At 47.5% G+C, this 27,243-nt stretch overlaps 1 protein-coding gene and 1 non-coding gene across 7 annotated transcripts; one reads left to right on the top strand and one right to left on the bottom strand.

Moving 5' to 3' along the window:
• Positions 1-27,243, bottom strand: POLDIP3 (DNA polymerase delta interacting protein 3). Of its 6 annotated transcripts, XM_045554749.1 has the most exons (11): positions 22,636-22,793; positions 22,325-22,455; positions 21,696-21,895; positions 15,580-15,970; positions 14,693-14,779; positions 13,665-13,757; positions 11,462-11,641; positions 10,798-10,875; positions 7,177-7,306; positions 3,769-3,835; positions 1-2,271 (listed from the first exon to the last, which is right to left on the bottom strand). In XM_045554749.1, exons 3-11 carry the CDS (start codon positions 21,704-21,706, stop codon positions 2,094-2,096), a joined length of 1,215 nt encoding a protein of 404 aa, XP_045410705.1. In that variant the 5' UTR covers positions 21,707-21,895; positions 22,325-22,455; positions 22,636-22,793; the 3' UTR covers positions 1-2,093. The 6 variants fall into 6 exon arrangements, with proteins under 6 accessions (XP_045410705.1, XP_045410704.1, XP_045410703.1 ...); XM_045554748.1 differs by lacking the exons at positions 22,325-22,455; positions 22,636-22,793 and adding an exon at positions 26,409-27,243; XM_045554747.1 differs by lacking the exons at positions 21,696-21,895; positions 22,325-22,455; positions 22,636-22,793 and adding exons at positions 26,409-26,700; positions 26,806-27,243.
• On the top strand, positions 26,862-27,011 carry LOC123640797. Its single transcript, XR_006736052.1, has one exon. It is a non-coding gene; the product is annotated as a U12 minor spliceosomal RNA (small nuclear RNA).

Genomic DNA, 27,243 nt, shown 5'->3' with positions numbered 1-27,243 from the left:
TAGGAATAACAAATGTTTATTCAGAAATGGATAAGTAATAGATAGTCACCCTCCATCCCTCTTAATGCCTCTTCCCTCCCTCCTTCTGAACGAGACAGACAGGTAGTGTAGGGGAGCAGGAGGTGGAGAAGGACATGGGGCGGGCCCATTGCCTTCTCTTCTGTTTCCCAAGATGACAGCTTTTGAGCAGGGCCACAAACAGGCCCCCTCCCCCCTCAATGTACCATATGGTCACCCAGAAACTGAGCACCAGATGGCCAGGCAGCTGCAGCTGGGCCCAGAGAAACCCTATGAGAACCAGAGCAGCCTGGCCTGGGAGTAGGAGGGGAGTGGAGGGGAGGGGAGGGTGTTTAGCAGCCCTTCTCTAAGCCGCCTCCAGGCAATGACCAGACTGTTCCCAGTACCTGAGAAATCAGGTCCTACTGCATCTGGGGCACTCTCTTGGGCCAGGAAGAGTAAAGCGTGGGAGGAATGTCTTCCAGCTGCTGAAGAGAAGGAAGTCTGTACCCACTGGAAGCAGGTAAGAGGAAAACTGTGGCTTTCTTTAAAGAGCCAGAGAGTGGAGCACCATCAGGCCCTCCTTGGACCTCCTCGGCCCGGGCAGCCTCAGAGCCTGAGGACTAAAGCTGGGCTCAAACTCTGGGTCCTTCCCACCGGGCAGACGTAACTGTGGAAACAGGAGTTCCTGAGCTCTCTCTACTTCAGCGGGCCAGCCTCAAGCAGGTCTTGAGAGGCTCTTAAAGTCTCAGGTTCCCTGTACTCTCTAGGCTTGTGCCTTCCACAGCACTTGCTGCTGACTTTGTAGAGCTCCCAGAATCCTGCTCCCCAACGTGCTCCAGCTCTGCACCAGCCTGGATTCCCTTTACAGTCCCAACAAACCAGCAGGGGACTGCTAAATGACACATGACATCTGGAGCCCAATGCTGCCCTGGTATTCAGGGACTGCCCCTGGGTTCTATAGTTTTACCCCACGCTGGGGCAACAGTCCCCTAGTGTACACCCTCCCCCATTCCACCACCTCCCCCCACTGCCAAGGCAGGAAAATACCCCTCTGCATGGACGGATGGGTCACTCACAACAGTGGGGACAGTGCCCCTTGGTGGCAGCTGGATATATGCCTCCTGCCATCCCTGACTATTAACCTGTAGACTACAGAGGCCAGAAAGAAGAGCCAGGAGCACAACAGCACCTCCCACTCACATAATCCCCTAAACCCAGTGTTACAGAATGGGAGGCAGAGCCTCTGTGCGGCCAGACTGGAAGGGAGCTGGCATTTGCACCAAAACCAGCGCGTGATGAGCGCCATGCTAGGCGAGAGCTGGGAAAGTTAACAGTGCAAGCCCCTCCCAGCAGTGACACCCAGAAGGCCAAGAGAACTGGGGTGGGGCATTCAGCACAACTCAAGGAAAAAAGAAATGTGGACTCTTAAGAATTTGCTCTGGGTTGGGTGAGGCAGCGCAGGCTCTCCAAACCAAGAGTTGAGGGTGCACTCTCCCTACCAGAGCAGAGCCTCATCCTGCCCTTGCACCTAGCCAGGCCTGGAGCCAGTGGTAAGAGGAAAAGAGGCCTGTGACCTGATCCCCGGTTGCCACCTCCACTCATGGCCAGGAGGGTGAGTGGCACAGCTCTTAAGCAGACCCGGCTCCCATTAGGAAAGCAGAGGTTTCCATTCTCTTCTTTGTTTGAAAAGCTTAAAAACCAGAAAGGAAAGGCAACCCCTCAGTCCCTGGAAAAAGCAGTGTCGTTCAAACAGCCCCTGCCCCACATCCCATGGGGCCACAAGACAGCCACCCAGAGAAGTTAGTGTACCATTTCCAGATAAGCAATCAGCTTAGGGCTGAGGCCAGGGGAGGCACACTCTGAGAAACACAACCCTACCGTGCTGATGAGGCGGATAGGAGAAAACACACTACGGAATTGGTAACGTACACAAGGGCACAGGGCAGGTCCCATCCAGCGAGGAAGCTCTCTACCCTGGCAACCCTTCCCACACTCAGGGGGTCTCTAGTCCGATGGCCCATTGGTCACAAGCTTTGCCTTGGGAAACAGAGCCACCCTCCTCTGCCCCCATTCTGGCTGCCTCACTCTCCTGCTCAAAGTTTGATTTTGAATTCTGTGGGCTGTGTGGTCACAGAGGCCCCGGAGGACTTGAAGAGTGCCTTCAGGATGGTGTCAGGGTCCACTTCAGCAGGAGGATTGGCTGAGGAGGCAGCATTCACCCTGCGAGGCAGCTCACTCTCCTTTTTCACTGAGGGGCTGTCACTCAGCCGCCTGTGGAGAGCAGAAAAGAGTCAAAGTCCTTGTCTGTTTCTCTAGATGGGGAAAGGACCCACCCTTACTGCACGTCTGTCAGGAGCTAGGCACTGAGCATGACGCTCTCTGCACCCCTAATCTCATTTCATCTCGTAACAAACTTATCATTTTTCTTATTAACTGATGACATGCAACCTGCAGTGTTCTGTGGTTTTAAGTTTAGGAACACTGCATGTCCCTCCTGGGTGGTAACACACATTAGCGTATCACATAACTTGAGAAGCCCAAGTTCCCAAACTCATTAGGGCACAAAACCCTAAGAAACATTTTGAGAATACCACTTATTCTCGGAACATAGTTTAAGACACTCATCCATGGCCGGGCGCAGTGGTTCACGCCTGTAATCCTAGCACTCTGGGAGGCCGAGGCGGGTGGATCGTTTGAGCTCAGGAGTTTGAGACCAGCCTGAGCAAGAGCGAGACCCCGTCTCTACTAAAAATAGAAAGAAATTAGCTGGACAACTAAAAATATATAGAAACAACTAGCCGAGCATGGTGGTGCATGCCTGTAGTCCCAGCTACTCGGGAGGCTGAGGCAGGAGGATCGCTTGAACCCAGGAGTCAGAGGTTGCTGTGAGCTAGGCTGACGCCACGGCACTCTAGCCTGGGCAACAGAGTGAGACTCTGTCTCAAAAAAAAAAAAAAAAAAAAAAGACACTCATCCAAATCACCTAAGTCATCACCCAGGGTTCAAATTCTAGTCTTTCTCAATCTTAAAGCTATTCCAGGCTTGACCCACACTACCCCACCCACCCCGGCAAGTCCAGCCTCCTCCCCCTGGATATCTCTCTCTTTATCTAGACAAGGATGTCTTGCCAGTCTCCACATTTTATGCATCTCAGGCTCCAAAACAGTCCTCAGTCCCAGGCCAGGCATGTATGCCCAGGTGTCCGTTAGCAAAATGAGGTGCAGGGAGCCGGGTGCAGTGGCACACACCTCTAGACCCAGCTACTTGGGAAGCTGAGGCAGGAGGAATGCTTGAGCCCAGGTGTTCAAGACCAGCCTAGGAAACATAGTGAGACTGTCTAAAAACAACAAAAACCAAAAAAGCCCTACTGGGGAGCAAAACAACAGGTGGCACACTTGGCACTGTCCCCATCAGTTAGTCACAGGAGGTGGAGTTCTTTGCTCACTTGATGGTACTCACACCTGCACAAAGGGCACAAGAGCAACCTGTGCTCCACTTTGCTCTCAGGTGTTTCTAAAGTGTAAGTCTGAGAACGAGATCATACTGCTAGCCACTGTGGGGTCAGCCCTGGGAAAGTGACAAAGCAAAGCAATTTGGTTAAATTCAAGCACCCGCATGCCCAGTTGCCATGAGAACAGAGGAACTGGAATGGCAGACGGAGAGCCGTGACGCAGGCATTTGCCCCTGCGAATACAGACAGGCCCGTGCATGGTAAACAAGCAGAGGCTCCGGCCCATCCCACCCCTAGCACCTGCCCTCGGAACTTACAGCAGGATGGGCTGGTCTGAGGTGATAACGTTCCCATTCATGTGAAGGTTGCACTTCATCGGCTGCCCTGAAAAACCAAGGGAAGAAAAGGCTCTGCCATTAGACCTCAGCTCCTCTACCACCAAGGGTCAAAGCACCCAACACAGACAGCTCTGGCTCCACAGCTGGAGACAGGGCTGCCATGTTTCAGCCAAGTCTAGACACTAAGAAAAGCCTAGGGTGTGAGGAAACAATTGCCTCAAAGAGCAATAAGAGCACTAGGAAACAAAGTGGTAACAAACTTTGCTTCATACAGGAGGAGATGAGAGTGAAGTGAGAGAGAAATTGTACTCAGTGTGAAGCCATCCAAACTTGTGAAGCAGTAAAGGGAAAATGTTTATGCTATCAAATTAAGTTAAAAGTACGCACATTTTGGATTTTTTTTAAGAGATGGGGTCTTACTACCCAGGCTTGCCTCAAACTCCTGAGCTCAAGCGATCCTTCCACTTCAGCCTCCCAAACAGCTGGGACTGCAGGTGAGCACCACTGCACCCAGCTAAATTAAATGAAAAGAGGATTCAAAAGTGTATCTACACGCTGGGCACGGTGGCTCACGCCTGTAATCCTAGCAATCTGGGAGACCAAGGCGAGAGGATCACTCGAGGTCAGGAGTTCGAGACCAGCCTGAGCAAGAATGAGACCCCATCTCTACTAAAAATAGAAAAAAATTAGCTGGACAGCTAAAAATATATAGAAAAAACTAGCCGGGCATGGTGGCGCATGCCTGTAGTCCCAGCTACTCGGGAGGCTGAGGCAGGAGGATCGCTTGAGCCCAGGAGTTGGAGGTTGCTGTGAGCTAGGCTGACACCGGCACTCCAGCCTGGGCAACAGAGCGAGACTCTGTCTCAAAAAAAAAAAAAAAAAGTGTATCTACAGACTTCCACTTTGTCCACGAAGGATTAACTGCTAGGAAGACTGCACTCCCACTGTATATAAGCTGTGATATGTAAACAGTAACAGTACAAAAACCAGGAAGGAATAGAGCCATATAGGAGTAATGTTTCTATGTCTTACTGGAGTTAAGTTAAACCCAATTATCAATAACATAAATGTGAATAGATTAAATAATCCAATCAAGAAACAGACTATCAGGCCGGAATAAAAAACAAAACAAAGTCCAATTATACACTATCTATAGGAGACACACTTTATAAAGATATAAAAAGACTGAAAGCAAAAGGGTAGAAAAAGATTTATCACCCAAACAGCAATCCTAAGAAAGCCGCAGTAGCTATACTAACATAAAACAAAACAGATTTTATTTATTTTTTTGGAGAGAGTCTTGCTCTGTTGCTAGGGCTAGAGTGCCATGATGTCAGCCTAGCTCACAGCAACCTCAACCTCCTGGGCTCAAGCAATCCTCCTGCCTCAGCCTCCCCGGTAGCTGGGACTACAGGCGTGTGCCACCACATCCGGCTAATTTTTTTCTATTTTTAGTAGAGAAGGGGTCTCGCTCTTGCTTAGGGTGATCTCCAACTCAAGCAATTCTCTCGCCTTGGCCTCCTAGAATGCTAGGATTACAGGTGTGAGTCATCGTGCCTGGCCAAAAATGGACTTTAAAACAAAAAACGTTACTAGAGATAAAGAGGGACATTGAAAACCGATTGAAGGGTCAATTCATTAGGATGAAAATAATTATTAACATAAACATATCTGTAATGAGCAATAGAGCTTCAAATACACAAATAAAATTCATGATTATAGGGAAATTAAACAAAACAATCTTAAATAATCAGTAGGTCAAAGAAAAAAATCACAAGGGAAACAGAAAACACTTTAATTAAGATGAATGAAAACGAAGACACGATATACCAAACTTATGGAATGTAGTTAAAGCAATGCTTAGAGGAAAATATATAGCTATAAATACACATACAGTCATGTGTCCTGTAACAATAGGGATACATTATGAGAAATGCTTTGTTAGGTGATTCCATCATTGTATGAGTGTCATAGACTGTACTTACACAAACCCAGATGGTATAGACTACTATACACCTAGGCTAAATGCTACTGCTTCTAGGTTACAAATCTGTATGGCATGTTATTTTACTGAATACTATTGGCAACTGTATTTGTGTATCTAAACACAGAAAAGGTACAGTAAAAATATGGTATTATAATCTTATGGGATCACTGTTGTTGACTGAAAATATAGCACACAACTGTATTTAAAAAAGTGAAAGAAAAAAACCCTACAGAATGAGAGAAAATATTGGCAAATCATTTATCTAGTAAGAGACTTATATCAAGATTATATAAAGAACTTTTACAACTCAATAATAAAAAAGAACACAATTAGGTCTGGCATAGTGGCTCTATAATCCCAGTATTTTCATGCTGAGGCAGGAGGATCGCTTGAGCCCAGGAATTCAAGTCCAGTCTGACTTGAACAAAAAATAAAAAAATTAGCTGGGTGTGATGGCAAGCACCTGTAGTCCCAGCTACTTGGGAGGCTGGGGCGGGAGGATTACTTGAGCCCAGGAGTTGGAGGTTGAGGTTGCAGGGAGCTATGATCATACCACTATACTCCAGCCTGGGCAACAGAGCAAGACCCTATTTCTTAAAAGCAAACAACCCCCTCCCCCCAAAAAACCAAAACCCAATTAAAAAGTGGACAAAGATTCTGAATAGACGTTTCTCCAAAGAAGACACACAAACGGCCAAAAAGCACACGAAAAGGTGCTAAACATTATTAGCCATTAGGGAAATTCAAACCATGGACTTTTCCAGGTGAGCTCACCCAGGTACCAACATTTAGACAAGGGTCTAGGTCTTTTATTAGTATTTTGTCATATTATTTTTACTACTCTCTGCTTCCCCACTTCTAACAGAGGGCCTTGGTCCACAGTTACATATTATTCAATACATACGGAAAGAACAAATCAATGGAAAGAAGGAGCACGGCAGCAGAGTTACTCTCTACACGCTGTCCTAAGATGCATAATACGAATTTGAATTCAATAAAGTCAGTAGTTTACTACTAGAAGCAGAGTTCACCTAGGTGCCAACATTCAGACAAGGCTCCAGGCCTTGGAAGAACCTTTGTCCCACACAGACCAACAGCTGAAGGGGAAGAGAAGGCTGTGGCTCTTTGGCTTCCATGGCAAGACCCCTTAAGAGAACCATCTACGGAGAAATGATGTTTTCCTTCTTGCTGGACTCATGTTCGAGGACTAGGTTAAAATCCAGGGCCCTGTGGAACCCATAGTTCAGCACCACTCAGAGACTGCATGTCACTGCCTATACCTGGTGCACAGAAGGCCCCAGAGGGGATGTCCTGCCACCCATCTCAGAGGAAGGTTTGCTGCCTGACAGCAAGTGGAGAGAGGAGCAGGAGGTAAGGGAGCTGCTTTCTCCCTAACTTACCATCCAGACACCGGTTATTGTACTTCTTATATGCAGTGATGGCATCATCCTTTTTCACAAAGACCACCTCTGCTACCCCAGGATGGACCAGCCGAGCTCGCTTGAGGGCTCCACATACACAGAAAAGCTCCTGCAAAGAACAAGAGGGGTTGGGATTGGGGAGGAATTTCTGGCTGCTTACCACTCACACACACTCCAAGGGTTCTGGGGTGGCTGTACTGTGCTAAATATGCCCTGTGCCCAAGATTTCAGGGGAGGGAGCTGTTTTAGGTGGTGTTCTTGAGACATTCACAGGCCTCAACACGGAACTAGATGAGGGACAAGCTGTGCTGGCAGTGAGACACGGGTCTGGGCTTACAAGCCTTGGCATATCTGTGTCCTCCCAGCAAGTCACCACCAAAGTCCTCAGTACCCACCTCAATACGGTAACAGTTATGGAATTTTTCTCAAGAGAGCTCTGTCATGAGAATGAATGTGCAGGTTCGTCAAAGACAGGTGCTAATATGTCACCTGGGAATCTGTAGAAATACAAATTCTGGAGTTGTGCCCAATAGTCCCGGTTTGGCTGGAGAGAGGGGTTTCCTAGGACATGGGACTTTGGAGTGCTAAGGTCAGGAGAGTCCTTAGCAATACCGGACAGTTGGTCACTTTAAGTCAGACAAACCCGCATGTGATCCCTGAGGCTCTGCTTCCTGTCAGCTGTGTGATCTCCAGCAAGTTACTTAACTTCTCCCAGGCTTTTTTCCTCTTCTGAACATAAAAACGACTTTTTCCCCAAGGTTTTTGGAAAGTTCAAGTGAGAGAATTTTTAAGGCAGTGCTCTTACACATTAATATCAACTCCAATCCCCTCCTCATTTTTCAGACAAGGAGACTGAGGCCAGAGAGGGAGTGTAATACGGAGGCAGACAACAGAGGTCAACTGGCACTCAAGCCATTTCCTCACCTACAATTGCCTTTCACAAGGTTGTAGGGAAGCCAAAGAGAAGGCTTATGAAAAGGTCCTTGAAATGGTTTCTAATGATAAAGGGGAAAATGTTAAATATCAAAACCAAGATACGGAACTCCAGTCATCCCTTTGTACCCACAGTGGTCTAGTTCTAGGAGCCCCCCACAGGTACCAAAATCCATGGATGCTCAAGTCTCTAATATAAAATGGCATAGTGTTTACATATAACCTACACACACCTTCCCATACTCTTTTTTGGATGGGGGGAGGGGGAGAGACAGGGCCGTGCTCTGCTGCCGAGGCTGGAGTACAGCAGCACGATCGTAGCTCATTGTAGCCTTGAACTGCTGGGCTAAAGCTACCCTCCCACCTCAGCCTCCTGAGTAGCTAGGATTACAGGTACATGCCCAACTAAATTTTTTAAAATTTTTATAGAGACAGGGTCTCACATTATGTTGCCCAGGCTGGTCTCAAGTGATCCTCCTTCCTTAGCTTTCCAAAGTGCTGGGATTACAGGCATGAACTACCATGCCTGGTCCCTCCTGTATACTTTAAATCATCTCTAATACAATGTAAATGCTATTTAAATAGTTATTATACTGTATTGGCTTTTAAATTTGTATTATTTGTTGTGGAATTGTTATTTTGTACTTAAATACTTTTTCTTTAAAAGAATACTTTTTATGGTTGTTTGTTAGTGGGCATCTTTTCTTTACCTTTTTAAATTATTTATTTTTGGTAGAGTTGAGGTCTCAGTATGTTGCCCAGGTTGGTCTCAAACTCTTGGTCTCAAGTGATCCTCCTGCCCTGGCCTCCCAAAATGCTGGGATTACAGGCATAAGTGACCACACCTGGCATTTTTTCTTATTCGAATATTTTTCAAACCATAGTTGGTTGTGGAATCTGCAATATGAAAGGCTGACCTAAGTACTAGATATAATCCCAATTACTGTTGTCCTCTGGACATTACCTATTTGGGTAGAATAGAAGTAAGGATTATTATCGGCAATTTTCTGTGAGTGGTGATCATAACGGGTGTTTAGTTTCCACTATTATACATTTTCAAATATTCCACATAAAGTGTCCGGCACACGTAAGTGTTCAGTAAATGGCAGATGTTATTACTTTTATAATCAGAAAAAAAGTTTTACTTCGTTATAACTTGTCAAGTATTACATAAAGTAGACTGCAATTTCCATTTTCACGTGTGCTGTTCACAGCACTGAGCCTGCTAGAAAAGAAGGAACACACTGGTGGGCCTGCTTAATTTTTTTTTTTGAGACAGAGTCTCGCTCTGTAGCCCAGGCTAGAGTGCCATGGCGTCAGCCTGGCTCACAGCAACATCAAACTCCTGGGCTTAACCAATCCTACCGCCTCAGCCTCCCGAGTAGCTGGGACTACAGGCATGTGCCACCATGCCCGGCTAATTTTTTTTTTTATATATACATTTTTAGCTGTCCAAATCATTTCTTTCTATTTTTAGTAGAGACGGGGTCTCATTCTTGCTCATGCTGGTCTCGAACTCCTGACCTCGAGTGATCCTCCTGCCTCAGCCTACCAGAGTGCTAAGATTACAAGCATGAGCCACCGCGCCCGGCCAGCCTGCTTAATTTTAACACCAACCACACAGCACCTGTGTGTTTCACAATTAAGATTTAAATGTGATGGTCAGTATGGGCTGTTATAGAATCCAGGACTCAGCTGCAAGGAGAGGCTGGATTCTCTAGGTGCATTCATTTTCTGATCCGACAGTTCAAAGGGTGTGTGGATTTCTAAACAAATGGCTCTTTTAGGTGCCAGAGTGAAAATGAGGTCGAAAAGGAAGTCCTAGCTGCATCTCTGCCCTAGTCACCAGGCACCTGGCTTAGATTTTGCCCATGATTGCCACAGGTAGGACAGGATGGATTAGGAAGGCAGACACCACCAATCTATCTCACTCCTTTCACTTTGGAATTATCATGTAAAAACCCCAAAGGAAGCAGGAAGTTCCAAAGACTCATGAGAAATTATGAACTACAGGATATCACATAGTGGGACTAAAGGATCCCATTTAGGAACCATACGGCACAAATGTCCCCTGACCCTGAGATTCAGGCCCGGGTTTGGAAGCTGTTCAGAAGACAGTAAACACAGATGGCCCGAACGCTAGCCTTTGAAAGGCCTGCTTCCAAGGGTGGCCTTTGGCTGGTGTCTAGGAACTTGTGCTTTGGTAGGGCTCCCACCACCCCACTATTAAAGAGGGGCTCACTGCACCTAAACTGTGCAAACAATATGGCTTATGCTGAACCCTTGCTTTCCTTCTGGGAGTGTGGAATTCTGGTGGATGCCAGGTGAGAATGCCTAAGTGACCAGTCCCCAATAAAAGCCCAGGGAACTGAGTGTTTAATGAGCTCCCCTGGTTTCACATGTGTTGTCACAACTTGTTGCTGGGGGAATAAAGTGCATCCTGTGTGACTACTAGAGAGGACTCGGGAAGCTTGTGCCTGGTTTCCTCAGACTTTGCCTCATGAGCTATGTGTAGCCTTTAGCTCTGATAAATCTGGGCCCTGTATGACGACATGCTGAGCCCTGGCAAGTCATCAACTGCAGAGGTGGGGGGGGGGAGGGAGTCTCAGGGACCTTTGCCACAGAAGCGGTTTGAGTTTTAAATTTCTGGCCGGTCACAGTACTCACAACGATGTCTTCCTCAGTGACTCGAGGGTGTAGATTATTCACAGTCATCTTGGTGCCTTCCAAAGGGCTGAGGACAGGCTGCCACACAGACAAGAGCGTTACCAGAAGCCAATGGGCATGCACTCACATGACAGAACTTACCCCAGGCACACAATCATGAAGACCCAGAGGACAGCTCCATGGAGAGTCATCACAACTGGGCCCCTTGGACCTAAACACGCATCATGCCCCCCTTATTGTATGCTAAAGACATGGATTCTCCCCCACTTCCCAAACACACAGGCCCTTCAGGCCCTGAGCCTCTGTTTGGAATGGTACTCATGCTCCCAGACTCACTCAGCTCAAATGGCACTTTCTCAAGATTTAAAGCTTCCCAGGCTTCGAAGTGGAATGAGGTGCTCCTTCCTCAGAGCTCCGAACAGCTCTCTCCAGGGAGAACCACTACCTATCACTAGACACAGCAATCTCTCTGCAGCTCTGCTGTCTCCATGAGCCTGCAAGCTCTTTGACGGCAGGCGTCCCTACGTCTTGGTTTGCTCATTTGTAAAACGGGGATGGCAATGTCAACCTCACAGGATGTTGTGAGGACTCAATGGGGTACATACAGCACATTACCCACCCAGCACAGGCTGACTCTTAAGTGGTGTGGTCACCTTCACCTCACCTCAGCAGGTGGCAGCTCTTTGGGTGTTTCCTCCTTGTTCACCAGTGTCCGGGACATGTTGGTCAAGGCTTTTGTTCGAACAGAGGAGGGGAGAGTAGGAGCTGTATATGCATCATTCTGAACCACTTTGGTGAGAGGGAGGGCCTTGGACATGGAGAGCTTGGAACTGCTCAGCCCAGCCTGGACAAAGACAGAAAGTAATCTGAGAAGCCAGAGACCTGGACTCTTCTGAAGCAGCCCCAAGGGGCTGACAACTAGCTGAGAGCACGAACCCTCAATGCCCCCTAGCTCTCTAATTCCATTAGAAATCTGGAGCCAAAAAGGTTGCCAGCTGCCAGGGACATCCCACAGGGAAGGGCTGGTAGGGGAGAAAAACAGCCCAAGTATGTGCTCACAGAAGCCACTTTCCACTGCTGGAAGCTCGTGGCAGGAAGCTTCCATACAGCCCTGACCTGAAAACTCACCCAGGAGCCACAGGCTCACCCACACCACTCAACTTCCTAAAAACCCAACAACTTGGGGCTGGTCAGAAAGCCACAGGTTTTGAGGTCAAGTTAATTCCTAGATATGCTTCTATCACAATGGGCTGATCACTAGCTCCAGGATGGCTGAGCATAGAAACCCACTTTTAAGAAGGCCCCAGAACTCCCAGCTTTTTGGTCCCTCTTCTGGCCATGCAGAGTCACCATGCACAAACCTGGCCTCACTGGCTCCCAGACTATCCAGGGACCTGCTGGCAGAGATAGCACGTGCAGATCATCAAAAACAGCCACCACCCTACCTCCCAGGATGTGCTCCCTTGGAAATATAAACTCCATTGTATTAACATGTCTGAGGAAAAGGATGCACAAAGCAGAAGTCTTGCCAATTGAAGGCAGTATCTATAGGCACTGACCCAGGCAGGAGGGAGTAATGCAGTGGCCAGAGAGGAGGATCAGAGCATGGTGCAGCAAGCTCACCAGCTTCTCCAAGTCTGGGTGAAGCATCCCCCCATGCTGGATTCCACACTCCTGAAGCGCCTTCTGAGTCTCCAGAGTCAGGACAGCACATGGGTTACACATGTGGCCCCAAGAGCCAGCCACACTGCTTAGGCTCAACTCCTAAATTCACTACAACAACCACTGGGTAGGCCGGGCGCGGTGGCTCACGCCTGTAATCCTAGCTCTGGGAGGCCGAGGCGGGTGGATCGCTCGAGGTCAGGAGTTCGAGACCAGCCTGAGCAAGAGTGAGACCCCGTCTCTACTAAAAATAGAAAGAAATTATCTGGCCAACTAAAAATATATATACAAAAAAAAAAAATTAGCCGGGCATGGTGGCTCATGCCTGTAGTCCCAGCTACTCGGGAGGCTGAGGCAGTAGGATCCCTTAAGCCCAGGAGTTTGAGGTTGCTGTGAGCTAGGCTGATGCCACGGCACTCACTCTAGCCCGGGCAAGAAAGTGAGACTCTGTCTCAAAAAAAAAAAAAAAAAACAAAAAAAAAAACAAAAAACAACCACTGGGTGGTGTTGAGCAGGATTATTTAACCTCTCTGTGATGCTGCCTCACCCGTAAAGCTAGGGTGATATTAGTACCTATTGCACAGGGTGGGATGAGTAAATGAGTAACCAACCAGGGTAGTGACCATGCACTCAAGGTAGTGACCAAAAATGAGTCCTTGGGCCTCTGAAGGCAAAACAGAGGAGGTCCCCACCACGTGGACTTGGCTGGGTAGCCCACAGGACCGTCACTTGGCTGTATCCATTGAGACAAGCAGCACAGATCTCCCTGACACTGCTAGATACTGTTTTCTAGGCCAGGTGAGGTTTATTCTTGCTAACACCAATCAAGGGAATCCAGAATCCAAGAGCAGGGCCAGAGCTACTGACCAGAGGGTCAGCAAGCATGCAGAATGTCCTGCCACAAAGGAAAGAAAATGAGATTCCCTCCTGTGGGATTACTCGAATTTTCCCTGAAGTGTCTCAAACACACCAACTGGGCTAAAGCTCTGCACTGCACTCGCTTATGGGATGGTGAGCAAATTACAGGGCGTCCTAGTCTCAGCACTTGTAAAACCAAAGGGTTGCACTAGTTCCAGCTCTAAAAATCTGATGGTCCAAATAAAGAAATATTTCTGCATTGAAAGGCCCTATTCTCCACAACCTCTCCCATCCACCTGATCAGACACATACAGTGAGTGTAAGGAAAACATAAAATGCCATACTACCTGATGGAGAAAGCTGCCTGAGGCTGCAAACTTCATCTGCTTTGTAGGAATAGGAGCTACAGCATCATCATCTTCATCCAGATCATATAAATTCTAAGAATAAAGAAATATTAGTTAATGTGGCATGAAGGCCCTCAATAGATATCTGGAACAAACTCAGCAGGGAGATGACAGCTGGAGTGAGCGAGGGACCAAGGAAGAAGTGGGCAAAAGAATGAAGGTGCCTGGGAGACTGGCCTCAGGCTGGGCTCAAGTCCTGACAGGCTAACTCCCCGCTCACAAGGGCCCAGTGAAAGTGCTGCAACTTCCAGTTACATCAGAAGTGCCTCTTTTTATAAGTGGGTAAAACCTATCAAAAGTCCCTAAAATGTTTGTTTATATCCTTTAGCTTTGAAAGTCCATCCTGAATAATCTGGCCTACAAAAGTAAATTCAAACCCTAGAAAGAGCTTTATCTGCAAAGATGTCCATAGCAGAAGAATCTCTAACATGAAAATGACAGGAAAATGGTTTAGATAAACTGCAATGTCAACTCAATGGATTATGCAGTTACTAAAAATATTTACAGTAAATGTAAAACATCACAGAAAAATGCTTGAGTTGCAAAGTGAAAGAATAATGACATAAAATTGGGTAAGAATATAACCACAATTACAACTACCCGTTAAGTAAAAAATAATGACACTTAAGGAACTACGGCGAAATTTCAAAAGTGGTTGGGTTTGGAGAGTAGGAGCTTGAGGGGCATTTTACAAATTTTCTGTATTAAGCACTTTTATAATGAATAAAAAATTCTATAATAAAAAATTAATAATTTAATTTGCCTCTCATGCCTCCCCTACCCCATTAAGTATCTTCTTAAAACTTGTAAATTACAAAAAGTCAAATGTAACCTCTCCTTCAATACTTTAAACGGGAAACCTAGGGCCAGGCCTCAGTCAAACCACTGAAGCAGGCCTCATTAAAACATGTGCATGCATACACCTTCATGTATGTACACACACTCACGCGCACACACACTCACTCTACCTGTTTGGCCTGGTGGTTATTGACAACATTGATCCTCATTCCAGCAGGATGGGCATGAAGTGGTACCATGGCCTTCTGCTGTGGAACCTAGAAACACTCAGTGGTCATAATTCACCCCACAGGGTCTACACACGTTCTCTGAGGAGGGGTCACAGAACCTGATACATATGGTGGGCACACAGTTTTGGTCTTTGGTAAACGGCACTATAGAGTGCCTGATCCCCAACAGCAAAAGTGACAGGAAGAAAAATCACCCCACAGACCACGTTGCAATGCACGCAGATGGTTTAATGAACCTGGCTCAATACCTGTTCACCACTGCTGCTGCTGTTCTCATTACCCACGCTGCAGTGGAGGTTAAATGACAGCTTCCTTTCCCTCTGGGGTGGCAGCTGCGGAGGGCAGCCAGGGCAACGGACTAGGAGCCAGACCAGACTGGGCTCCTACCCTGGTCTTTCCACTGCCTGGCTGTATAATGCTGGACACAGTATTTCACACCTCTCAGACTCAGATTCTTCTTTTATAAAACTGAGGTAACAATCCCAGGGATAGAGTGAGGATATAAGATCATATACATGATGTGCCTGCCACACAGCACGTGCTCAATCAATGTTTTGCCCTTTCCCCTCTCTTCTTTCCACCACTGTCTCATTTGGGAAAGTCACTTATTTAGAGACCGCTCCCTTTTTAAAATAAAAGTGAAATAAACCTTGCCATCCTTTTATGATTACTTGACTATAACATACTTAAAAAAGCCTTCGTCAGCAACAAAGTGCTACACCAACACTCGGAAGAATCGTAGTTTTGTCCAAACAGTCCTGCCCCCCTGCCTAAATCTACCTTTGTTACTAGCTTCCTGGGAATTTATGACAAAAGCCACAACCTACCTGGATGGTTTTGGTGAGCTTCAGAGCAGGGGTCACTGTCCCAATGGGTGGGCTCATGAAGGCAGCAGGAGAACTCCTCTTCAAGCTGATCTTTTCTCGGGCATCAGCTACCTGGCGGGGCTTCTGGGGCACAGCGGTCTGCTGCTTGCGGGAGTTCAACATCTCTCTGGCATCCTGCACTTTTCCTTTGATCCGAAACCGAGCATCTTTCTGCAAAAGCTTCTCCCGGGCATCCTTGACTCCTAGTTTGAGCCGGGCATCCGAGAGGCCAATTTTCTGCCGCGCATCAAATCTCTGCTGGAAGGTGGCTGTGCGTGTTGGCTGGCTGAGAAGGCCCTGTTGGATCCCAACTCGAGATCGGACACCTCCAACTCCTGGTCTGGCATTGAGCCTGCAAACACGAATTGCAATATTAAGTGGATCTGGACATCAACAGCAGCCATGGAAGCAGAGCCCTGGTAATACCAGCAACAGAGGGAGTCCTGGAGAAGCCAGAAAGAAGCTCCCAGCCACTGCCTGAGTAAACAACTAAGCCTACATACAGTAAAAACTTCTTTCCTGGTTTCATAACTTTTAACTTCATAACATAAGTAAAATTAAGAAGGTGGGCCTGGTGATTTTTAATCACCAGTTAAGACTGTTTTGCTCTCCTGAGAGTTTTGAGACTCCAACATGGATAATAACCTCTGAACGATGTCAGTCAAATAGAATAAACATACCCTACAAAGACCATAATCCTGCCCATCTGAAGAGTAATTTTAGTTTAAGTCTCTTCCAGCTCCATCCTCAGCTCCCTCAGCACCCTAAGAAGCACTTACTGTGTCCATTTACAGTGGGAGAAACAGCCTGGAACAGGCTCAGTGACTAACAGGTGCCCCTAATGCAAGCAGACGCCATCTACTGGGCTAGAACCAGGAGAGCAAACATGGAGGTCTGGCTTAGAGCTAAAGGACAAACACACTGAAGATGTAAGAATTGGTAGAAAAGAAAAATAAAGTTGCTCTGCAATAACAAAAATGTCAAATACAGCAACTGATACAATTGGAAGTGAATTAAACTGCATTAAACAGGCCCTATTCTCTTTCTGTGGTTCCTCTATTGGCCTTCAGTGGCGCAAAGGTGAACAGAAGACCTTCCTAAGAGCAATGCTGGGGATCTTTCCTGGGGTCTGCAGGCTTCTCCTGCCTCCTCCCACCTGCCCGCCCCCCAGGCCTCTCCACTCCAGCTCCCATAAATAACTACCCTGCAGCAGGTGCCCTGCCGGGGGACTTCTATGTCAATGTTTCCTCTTTGGGAAACCCTCCCTGATTCTTCCAGGGCAACCCTCCTTTGTGCCTATTATTATATCTGCTTCTTATTCTTTCCCCACCCTGGGCTGGGGAATGGAGTAAGCTTCACCCCCTTTCAGGGCCCAGTACCTGCTAAGTGGTGTCAAGCCCCAGTTGAGCAACAGGAGCTCTTTTTTTGAGACAGAGTCTCACTCTGTTACCCAGGCTAGAGTGCCATGGCGTCAGCCTAGCTCACAGCAACCTCAAACTCCTGGGCTCAAGCGATGATCCTCCTGCCTCAGCATCCCGAGTACTACAGGCACATGCCGAATACTACAGGCACATGCCACCACACCCAGCTAATTTTTCTATTTTTAGTTGCCCGGCTATTTTTTTTTCTTTCTATTTTTTTAGTAGAGATCGGGTCTTGCTCTTGCTCAGGCTGGTCTCAAACTCCTGGCCTCAAGCAATCCTCCCACCTCCACCTCCTGGAATGCTAGGATTACAGGCGTGAGCCACCACCTGGCCTGGAGCTTCTTAATTATACAGCTGTCCAGATCCCACCTCAGACACTAAATCCCAAATCTGTGGGAAGGCCTGGGCACCTGTATTTAACACTCCACAGGCGATTCTGGAGAAGAGCTGTGCTGAGAAGCTCTCACCTGGTGTTAGAAAGTAAAACGCTGCTGAATAAACAAGCTCCTGTACTATTTCCCACTACACTGCCCGGTGCTCCCAGGAGGCAGCCCTCATACAAAGCAGGTCACTGGGACCCTCCCACTGCCTCATCCTCAAGTGGCTGGAGATTGCTCACCAGCCCTCTGCTACTAATAGCAGAAGTACACCCCAAAGTGAGTCTACCTGGTACCAATAAAAGCAAACCTAGATCTTTGTTATTCTTTGAATAATGAAAAACACCTGCTGCCTCCAATAGGCCAGAGCCAGACCTAAGGCAGTAACACAGAACGTTTGTGTCCCTCCAAAATTCCTATGTTGAAACCCAATCCCCAAATGTGACATTAGAAGGGGGGCCTCTGGGAGATGATTAGGCCATGAGGTCAGATCCTTCATAAATGGGATTAGCACCCATATAAAAGAGGCCCCAGAAAGCTCCCTGATCCCCTTCCACCACTTGAGGACATAACAAAAAGATGGCCTAGGCTGGGCACGGTGGCTCATGCCTGTAATCTCAACACTTTGGGAGGCCAAGGTGGGAGGATTGCTTGAGATCAGCCTGAACAACACAGCAAAATCCCGTCTCTACCAAAAAAAGAAGGAAAGAAAGAGAGAAGGAAGGAAGGAAAGAAGAAATTTGCTCTTTATAAGCTACAGAGTTTATGGTATTTTGCTACAGCAGCGTACGTGGACTAACACAGGCAGTAATGCATAGCACCCTTTTCCTCTTTGGAAAATGGCAAATTAGTTCAAGATGTAAATATATTTTTTTGGTGGGTTCACAGAAGAACTGGGTGGCAGAGAGGGCAGAAGGGTCATTTATAGAACCAGTAAGATTAGGTTTAAGGCGTGTTTGTCTGTCCCTGCCCTATTTTCTCACGGGAAGACTGGGAGATGGAGGCGCTAGAGGAAGCAGAGCGAAAGGCATGGCTGCGCAGGGAGCCCAGCAGAAGGAACGGCTGTGTGGAGCTGACGGCACCACCCTCTCCTGGGCTACCCTAGGCTTCGTGGTCCACAGCCTGCAAAGCCATGGGCAACAGTGAGGCTATATTTCGTGGTGACCCCAGGCATATGGCTACAATAAGGGGACCTTGGTGGGAATGAAGAGAACAACACGACCTATATAACAAAGCCCTACCGGCAACTGGGCCCCCAGGCAGCTTTTAAAAAAATGCTTTCAATTCTCTCACTCCTGTTGATGATGCCCATCAAAGAAACAGACCAATTCAGACCAGAAGCTGCTACAGAAACCCTACCTATAAAATGGGGAAAAGGATTCTGACCAATGTTTACCACCCAGATGAAATCAGGAACTACTAATTGTGTACCCTCCAGAGCCACAGGCTTTAGGCCAGGCAATCAAGGTACCAAAACAAGTATGTGAAATACAGGCCTTCATTCAGCTGCTCCAAATTGAGGGGTGGCATATAGATAACCAAATTATCACCCCGCCCCTTACTCTAGGACAGAAGAAGGTACAAAGTCTGTGAGGACACCACAAGCAAGTGGACACCCAAAGGGCCATGGGAATGCTTAGAGGTGGCCTGGGCAGAGTAGTTGTCAAAGGGCAGTCTAGGGGCTAGGACAGAAGAAGGTACAAAGTCTGTGAGGACACCACAAGCAAGTGGACACCCAAAGGGCCATGGGAATGCTTAGAGGTGGCCTGGGCAGAGTAGTTGTCAAAGGGCAGTCTAGGGGGACCGAAGGTAGAAAGCCCTCCACAGTCCACAGCTTCTTTGCTCCTGCACCTCCGCCAGGCACCTGAGGTGGCCCGAGCCTCCCCCATTCCCCCTCCACCCTCCCCCTCAGCAGAAGCATTCCTGCACCAACACCCCCAACACACACACACACCCCAGAGCTGCTTCCCATGGTCCTCAGCTGGAGGCTCCCTCCTCACAGCAGGCAAAGCACTCACAAAGCTTCCATTAAGGCACTTCCGATGCTGCATCACAATGATTTGTTTACAAGCCTACATCTCCCACAGGACTAAGAGCTTCTGGGGGCACACCCTGAACCTCCTCAACCATGTGAACCCTCCATCAGGGGAATGACACGGACCCAAAGAGCTCCTGAGTGCTGAGCTCCTGCTGAATGGCAGGGAGCCTACAGGGCTCTTACCTCACACTCTACTTTCAGGCTCACATTGCCTGGAGGTAACCTCCATCACCTCCATTTGCAGAAGAGTAACCAAATCACAGAGCTAGTGGCATGGCTGGGACTGGACCCCTGGGTCCACCTGACTCCAGAGCCCACAATTTTTTTTTTTTTTTTTGATACAGAGTCTCATTCTGTTGCCCCGGCTAGAGTGTCGTGGCATCAGCCTAGCTCACAGCAACCTCAAATTCCTGGGCTCAAGCGATCCTCCTGCCTCAGCCTCCCGAGTAGCTGGGACTACAGGCATGCGCCACAATGCCTGGCTAATTTTTTCTATATATACTTTTAGTTGTCTGGCTAATTTCTTTGTTTTTTTTTTTTTTTTTTTTTTTAGTAGAGACAGGGTCTCGCTCTTGCTCAGGCTGGTCTTGAACTCCTGAGCTCAAACGATCTGCCCGCCTCAGCCTCCCAGAGTGCTAGGATTACAGGCATGAGCCACCCACCATGCCCAGCCCAGAGCCCACATTTTAACAGGCTTTAAGCTCCCGCGTTCCAACTCCAAGCCCCAGGAGAGGTAAGACAGGGGAAATCATGGCCTAGAAAAGCCAGCCCTCACCCACTAACTCCGTGCTCTGCTAGGATCCTGGCCTCCCATCGCCCCTCCCAGCTGAAAATGGGGCAGCCATCCAGCCAGGACACAGGGTCATCCTGGTCCCACCTTCACAGTGGGACCCACAAGGGTCTCACCAGCTCAGAGGAGAGCTCACATCCTGAGCCACCTACAGGAGCTTCAGGAAACGCTTCCTGGAAGAAAGAGCTGGTGTCCAACTGAGACAGAACATTACAAATGGAGCTGAGCTGCATAAACAACAAAAGTGGAACATGTCATCCGCCACAGAGTTAAATACATCCCAATCCAAACCCAATCCTTTCCCAAAGATTTCCTGCCTTCTGTCTTTTCTAAATTCCATCTCCTCCTATCACCAGGGCACTTCTTATTACCAAAGGGCTCCTTATCTTTATAATAAAAGGAGGTGGGACCATCTTAACATGTGATACTCCATGACTCTACAATACCATAAGATTAGGAAAATTTAGACCCCCACAGCATCAATCTTGCTTTCAAGAAGTTTCCCAATTTCACCAATCATTCAAGCAATAAAACATCACTGCCAAATAAAAAAAAAATGGGAAAAAAGGACAACTAATCAGTTGTTTCAAATAACTAAAGGAACGATGAGATTCCTGAAAACAAATTTCACATCACTGAACAGAGAATGCAAAAAGGTGCAGATTCTAGTTTTCTGCCTCCAATTCTGCAGGAAAAAACCATAAAATGAAGGGGTATACAGGGGTTAGGCTTCTGCAACCTAGACTTATTCATAGTTTCCCAATAGTTTGCCTTCTCTGATAAGCTGTTTGAAATTTTATACTGAGAATGAATTCAGAGGAAATTTCCAGCCTCCACCAGAGTCTCTGGTTGATAAGCGACGTCTGCTGTCACCATGTAAGAGGCAATGGGATCCATGAAAATTTCTGAGCACTCATTACCCACAGGTTGACAAATTTTGACACAGATCTCCTTTTAAACCTCATAACTACCATGTGAATTAGATTACTGTCCACATTTTGTAAAAAGAATCAAGGAGATTAACTATCCCAGAGCTGGTTAAGAATGGATTTGAACCTTACTATATCCAGTTACAGCACCAATAAATTAAGCAAGGGTCAAAAGTAAAGACCAGAATTTGAAGTTAAGGAAAACAAAAATAAATAATCTCCCCTATTGTTAGTGTCTGGTATTTTAGTTTCAATATATTATTAAATCCTTAAAAATTAAAAATCGTAGGACTGCAGTCATGCCAAGGGACAAAGAGTGCACTCTCTAGTGACCAGAGGGCGAGCACACCCAGCAAGGCTGGTTGGCAGTGTGCTCACTCGAGGACCCACATACCATGTTTGTCTGGCAAAAAAAACTACCAAGATGCCTTGAACTGGCTTTTTAATCTATTTGAACAGCATAAAAGGTACATTTGAGGGAGGGAGGTAATGGCAGTTGTGGATGCAGGAGCTACTCACGGCGGGAGCATGTAAGCTATTTCCCTTCAATTTGACGCATCCAGTTCCTTCGTTACACCAGTTCTTTCAACTCCTTTCATGAACAGCTTTAGGAGGCTTCAGTGTTCAGGCTTTTTATAATCACAGCTCCCTTCCTGCATGAAAAGACTGCTATTCATCCCAGCAGGCAGCAGTACTGGTTCAAGGCAGGCATTAGTCATCTGGAATTTTTCAAACAAACACTCCTGCTAGAGGTAGGTCTCTGAAACAGACTCAATTATGTTACCCTCCTGTTCCAAGAACTGCTGAGGGTTCCCTAACAAAGCCCAGCCCCCAAGGGGAGCCTCCAGTCTGGCCCCAACTTCTGCCTCCAGCCTCACTCCCCACTGTAGGGCCTATTGATGTTCCCCAAACACATCCTGTACTTCTGTCCTCAGTATATGTTTGGGAGGGGGGAAAAAAGTTTTTTGAGCAAGTCTCTTAACTGCGCTGTGGCCCTCACACCGACGAAACTGCACTCTGCAACTGCTTTCAAGCCCTCACCAGGTATTCCATGAGGTTCCAGAAAGAGTGCTACAGGTGGGTGAGAGGGCAAATGCCCCACTAGCCCTGAACTCTTTCCCCACACCATCGACTGCAACCAGGCATACCTGTGATGAAGAGGGGGGCTCTGCTGGGAATAGGAATGCCTCATCCTCCTGATTCTGTCTGTGGAGGTAGGGCTGTAGCCAGCTCTGGAAAGATGTCCAGTCCAAAGGATTCAGGCCCATAGAGGGGAGCCCTGGATCATTATAAAGTGGATTTTAATCCATGGGGGTTTCTGAGTTAGAGTATGTGCGTGTTGAGGTTAGTTTTTATTGGAAGTAAACAGTTTAATTCAAACTATTACTGAAGATCAACTCTAAATTACGTGCTCTAGAGACACAAAGAAAAAGATGACACTAAGACACTATCCCCTTACCAAAGAGTCTTGTGCAGATGTTTCATTTTAAAACATAATTCTTCCCATCCAAGTTATGTAACAACTCGTTTCCTTTTTGGGTTTAGGTCTACATTTCCTTTACCTTATTTCAACAACGAAACAAGCAATCAGTACCAGGACCAGAGCCCTGGGCTGATCTGAAAAGTTCACTATCCACCTCCTCCCACCCCTGGCCCCAAGGACTCACCAGACAGGCCACCTGGCCCAGAGCTGTTCAACTCCAGCACACTCAAGGCTGCCCCTTCAACTACTTGGAGGCAGTAGACAGCTATCACATGAGAGCTAAATCATCAAACCAAGAGAGGACACCAAGGTTAACTTAATCAGTGGTGCTCTCACACCTCAAGGAGGAAATCAACATGGGGGGCAGGCCTGCTGAAACTGGGGCCCACTGCTGTCCTGGAGACTCATCCACGGATCCTCCACAACTAAAGTCACTAGAGAAGTCCTGTGTGTGGGGAAGGACAGCAGCTCACCATAGCCTGGAAGAAGTATCACTCAAAACCACACCCTCCTCATTCTACAATTGCCCATTAATCAAGGAATCTTTCGATGATTCATTGGATGCCCAGGTATTAATAATGATAATGACCTTTTCTTGACTTACAAGGTGTAAAGAACACAAAACAGAATGGCTGCTTTGGACAACAAGCACATTCCACAAGTCCCTCAAGGATCACAGGAAACAAAGTGACCAAGACTGGTGGGGAAAAAGGTTATCTATGTTCCACATGCTCCATCTTTTGCTATTTCCACTAAGAGGAAAGAAGCCTTCTGAGATAGCCACAGGTTCTTCCTGGAACATCCACGCAACATTAAAACCAGAGTTCCCAGTACGGAAACTACTTCTAGGAAGCATGTAAAACAGAATATATTTACTGTAGTAAATGACATTTGTTCAAACCCTTCACAAATTCAATGATGACAATGAAGAAAACTAACATCTACTGAACATTTAGCACCTGCCAGCCACTTTTCAAAGCACTTTAGGTTTATTAATCAACTCAATCCTGACAATAACCTAATGAAGTAGATACTACCCATGTTTTGTAGAAAGGAAAGAGAAACATGGAATGGTTAAATAACTTGCATAAGATCACATGGAAAGTGGGAGAAGGACTTTAAACTTGGCAAATGCTGAAACACTGAAACACAGAATGTTTCATTGAAGTCTTTTTCAGTGAAAAAGCAATATCCATTTTCAGTATGAGAATATTGCTTTGCTATTACATGAGGATTGGATTGGGGCAAAGAGTACTGGCAGAGAGACTAGCGTAGAAGAAACTGGAGCGCACACTATGTTTGGGCTAAATCTTGTGGAAACTATTTTTATTTCCCATGCACAGCCAACAAAGAGACTCTAGAGCCCCATGATTCCCTATTATGTCCCTGGAGTGTTTCATACTTCTACTCAAGGAAAGGTCCTCGACAATTAGCATCATTTGCTAAACACTTACTCCATGATACAAACTTTAAACATGCATTCTCACACAGCTCATAAGTCCCCTGGCCAGGGAGGCAGAGCACCCAACAGTGGCCTGCCAGAGATCAGGTCCACCTGGCTGCACAGTCCCTGCTCTTCCCCTGGATCCACACATATTGCCTCCTCCCACACTTCCACGCCCACCCACTGCCGAACACTAAATGTACAGACCACACAGCTGGTACAGACTGCCTGCAGTCAGGAACTGAGGGCTGTGAGCTCAGAGAGCATGACCTGGGAAGTGGCTCACTCAGCAACTACTAAAGGAACCTATGAAACCTAGACAGAAGTGGCCAAAGGACCCAGGACCAATTCCACACCAGTCACTGGAGGGAAGACCTAGGAGAGAACTATTCACAGATAACAGTTGAGGAAACAAATACTAACTGCATGCCTGTTATAAACCAGAACCATTAGTGCTGGCTGTGAATTATGAGGTGACAGCTGTGGTGGATATGTATCAAGGGTGGGGATGAAGGTGAGGGAGTATTAATAAACATCTTCTAAGTGAATGTCTTAGAAAAAAATACCTAACACCTGTACGTTCTGGCTGCCTACAAAGACATTTTTTTTTTTGTTTTGAGACAGAGTCTCACTCTATTGCCTGGGGCTAGAGTGCTATGGTGTCAGCCTAGCTCACAGCAACCTCAAACTCCTCAGCTCAAAGGATCCTCCCACCTTGGCCTCTTAGCAACAGGCGTGAGCCACCACGCCCAGCCCCTACAAAGACATTTAAAAATGTGTTTAAGGTGCATTGGAAAACTGCTGGGCAAGCTCTCATTTCATACAGTTGAACTCAGCTCACAAAGGCTAGAAAGGATTGTGAACTAAAATAAAATTTTAAGGCTCACCCCCACACCGGCTGACGGAATGGACCCCCTCCTGGCCAAAGGAATATCCTAAAACTAAATTGCCTGCCAGGAGGAGGGAGGTCAGACTTGCCTCATCATGCCCCCTCCCTTCTTGGGGACATTCTTCGTAATCCATTAACAAGCCTAAGAGTATGCAAGACAAACCTACAGGCCCTCAATTTACACAACAAATCTATGTCCCATGGCTTGTCTCTGATAAATAGCGACTATGTTAAAACATTCCAAGCCTTTAGACAAAGCTTCATGTCTTTAACCAATTACAAGCCAAAGAATCTTTAAACCCACCTATATATAACCTGTAAGCCCCCGCTTCAAGATGGCCCACCTTTTCGGGCCAAACCAATGTATGAGTCCCACGTATTGATTTATGACTTTACCTGTAACCCCTGTCTCCCTAAAATGTATAAAACCAAACTGTAACCCAGCCACAGGGAGTCCACTTGCTCAAGGCCTCTTGGACGTGGCTCCGGGTCATGGTCCTCAAATTTGGCTCAGAATAAATCTCTTTAAAATTATTTTACAGAGTTTGGCTTTTTCCCGATGACAGGACTAATAATATTTAAGGGTTGATAAGTTCAGACACATAATTGCAAATCACCTCCACAGCTCCAAAACTGTCTTCTCGGGGAGCTGGGGAGCTACACCCCTCAGGAAATGGCCAACGTCCAGCCTGTCTCCCCGGTTTTTCGCCCATGCCCGAGGCCAACTCAGCCAGAAATTAAAGGGCACTCAACCCGCTGCTCATTCTCCGTGGCCTCGGGCAAGTCACTTTACCTCTCCCAGCCTCGAGTTCCCATCTGTAAAACAGGGATAACATTAGTAGCTAGCAGACAGGAGTACAAACGAGGCGTTATGTACATGAAAGCGCTTAGAAAACTTAAAACCCCTCACAAAAGGAGGCGGATGTTAACAGAGGTGGCGTGAAGAGGTGAACGCGCGCAGAGTTTGGGTTTGAATCTCAGCTCTAACAGTGTCTGGTCAAGTCACTTCCCCGCTAAACTCCAGTTGTCTTAACTCTTAAGACGGGTGGAGATGGGGCAGCGCAGAGATCTAGCGGCGCCCAAATGCCAACCTAGACAGGCGAGGAGGCTGCGCCAATGAGACTCCCGGCCCACAGGGTGGCAGGGGGCAGCCCCTTCCCCCAACAAGCCGGGCACCCAGTCCCCCGCCACAGCCCTACCGAGCTCCCTCGGCCCGCTGGAGGGACAGCGCCTCCAGCCAGTGGGCGGGCGGGCAACCAGGCCCGCGAAGCTTGCGGCCCGGCCAATGAAGAGCGCGGCGGCGGCAAGGGGCGGGCGCAGACGCCCCTCCGCGTTGCTCCCGGGCCGCTCCCTCCTCTTTCCCAAGCCCTGCTAGGCCGCAGACCCTGAACCCCGAAAGAATAAAAGGCCGCTCACCGTCCTTTCGCCGCCGCCCCGCGCTTCCTGATGAGCTCGTCCAGGGAAATGTCCGCCATCTTGCGCCGCCGAGCCAGCGGAAAGCAGCTCAGACGCCCCCAACCCACGAGCCCGCCCCTTCAGCCTCCACGGAACGGCTATGAGCTTCCGGCGTTTTGCCGACCAACTCTCGCGACAACTCAAAAACCAAGCAGGGACCGGAAGAGGCGGGGGCGCTCCCCGTGAGCCTTCGCGATGCCGTCTTCTTATCTGCATACGGTGGGTCAGAGCACTATTGATCATTTATTCTCCCCTAACAAAAAAGTAAAAAGAAAAGCGACTAAATAAATTAACAACTGAGTAAAAGAAACTTCAAAGGGTCTGGTTTGTCATCTCGACAGTCATTTATGTTACTCACCGTATGGTTAATGAAGTCAAGATTCATTACCATGGAAGTGAGCATACCATTTGTTTATGCCTTAAACTTATGAGTAAGGAAAATAACGATTCGGGGTGACGCCCGAATCCTCACTGCTAATGTGAGACGAATTTTTGAGCGGGTAAAGGTCGCCCCAAAGGTGACCCGCCTACTTTGCGGGATGCCTGGGAGTCGCGATCTGCCCGTCCCTTTTTAGCTTAAAAAGCAGACTGGTCAGGAGTTACAGTGGAGACATAGTGCTATAGGGAGACCTGTCGTTGTCGTGCTGGTCCTGATTTACTACTTTACTAAATTCTGGGATTAGAATCGAGGCAATAGGGTGGGAGACAGACCACACAAAATCGCGCACAATGTTTAACTGTTGTGACTCGCAGAACCACGGTTTTTCTTTCATTCTTTCTTTTTTTTTTTTTTTTG

This window comes from Lemur catta, chromosome 6 (genome assembly GCF_020740605.2).
Source record: "Lemur catta isolate mLemCat1 chromosome 6, mLemCat1.pri, whole genome shotgun sequence".
Taxonomy (NCBI): domain Eukaryota; kingdom Metazoa; phylum Chordata; class Mammalia; order Primates; family Lemuridae; genus Lemur; species Lemur catta.
The sequence above is the reverse complement of the archived record's forward strand: the minus strand, read 5'-3'. Positions and strand labels throughout refer to the sequence as shown.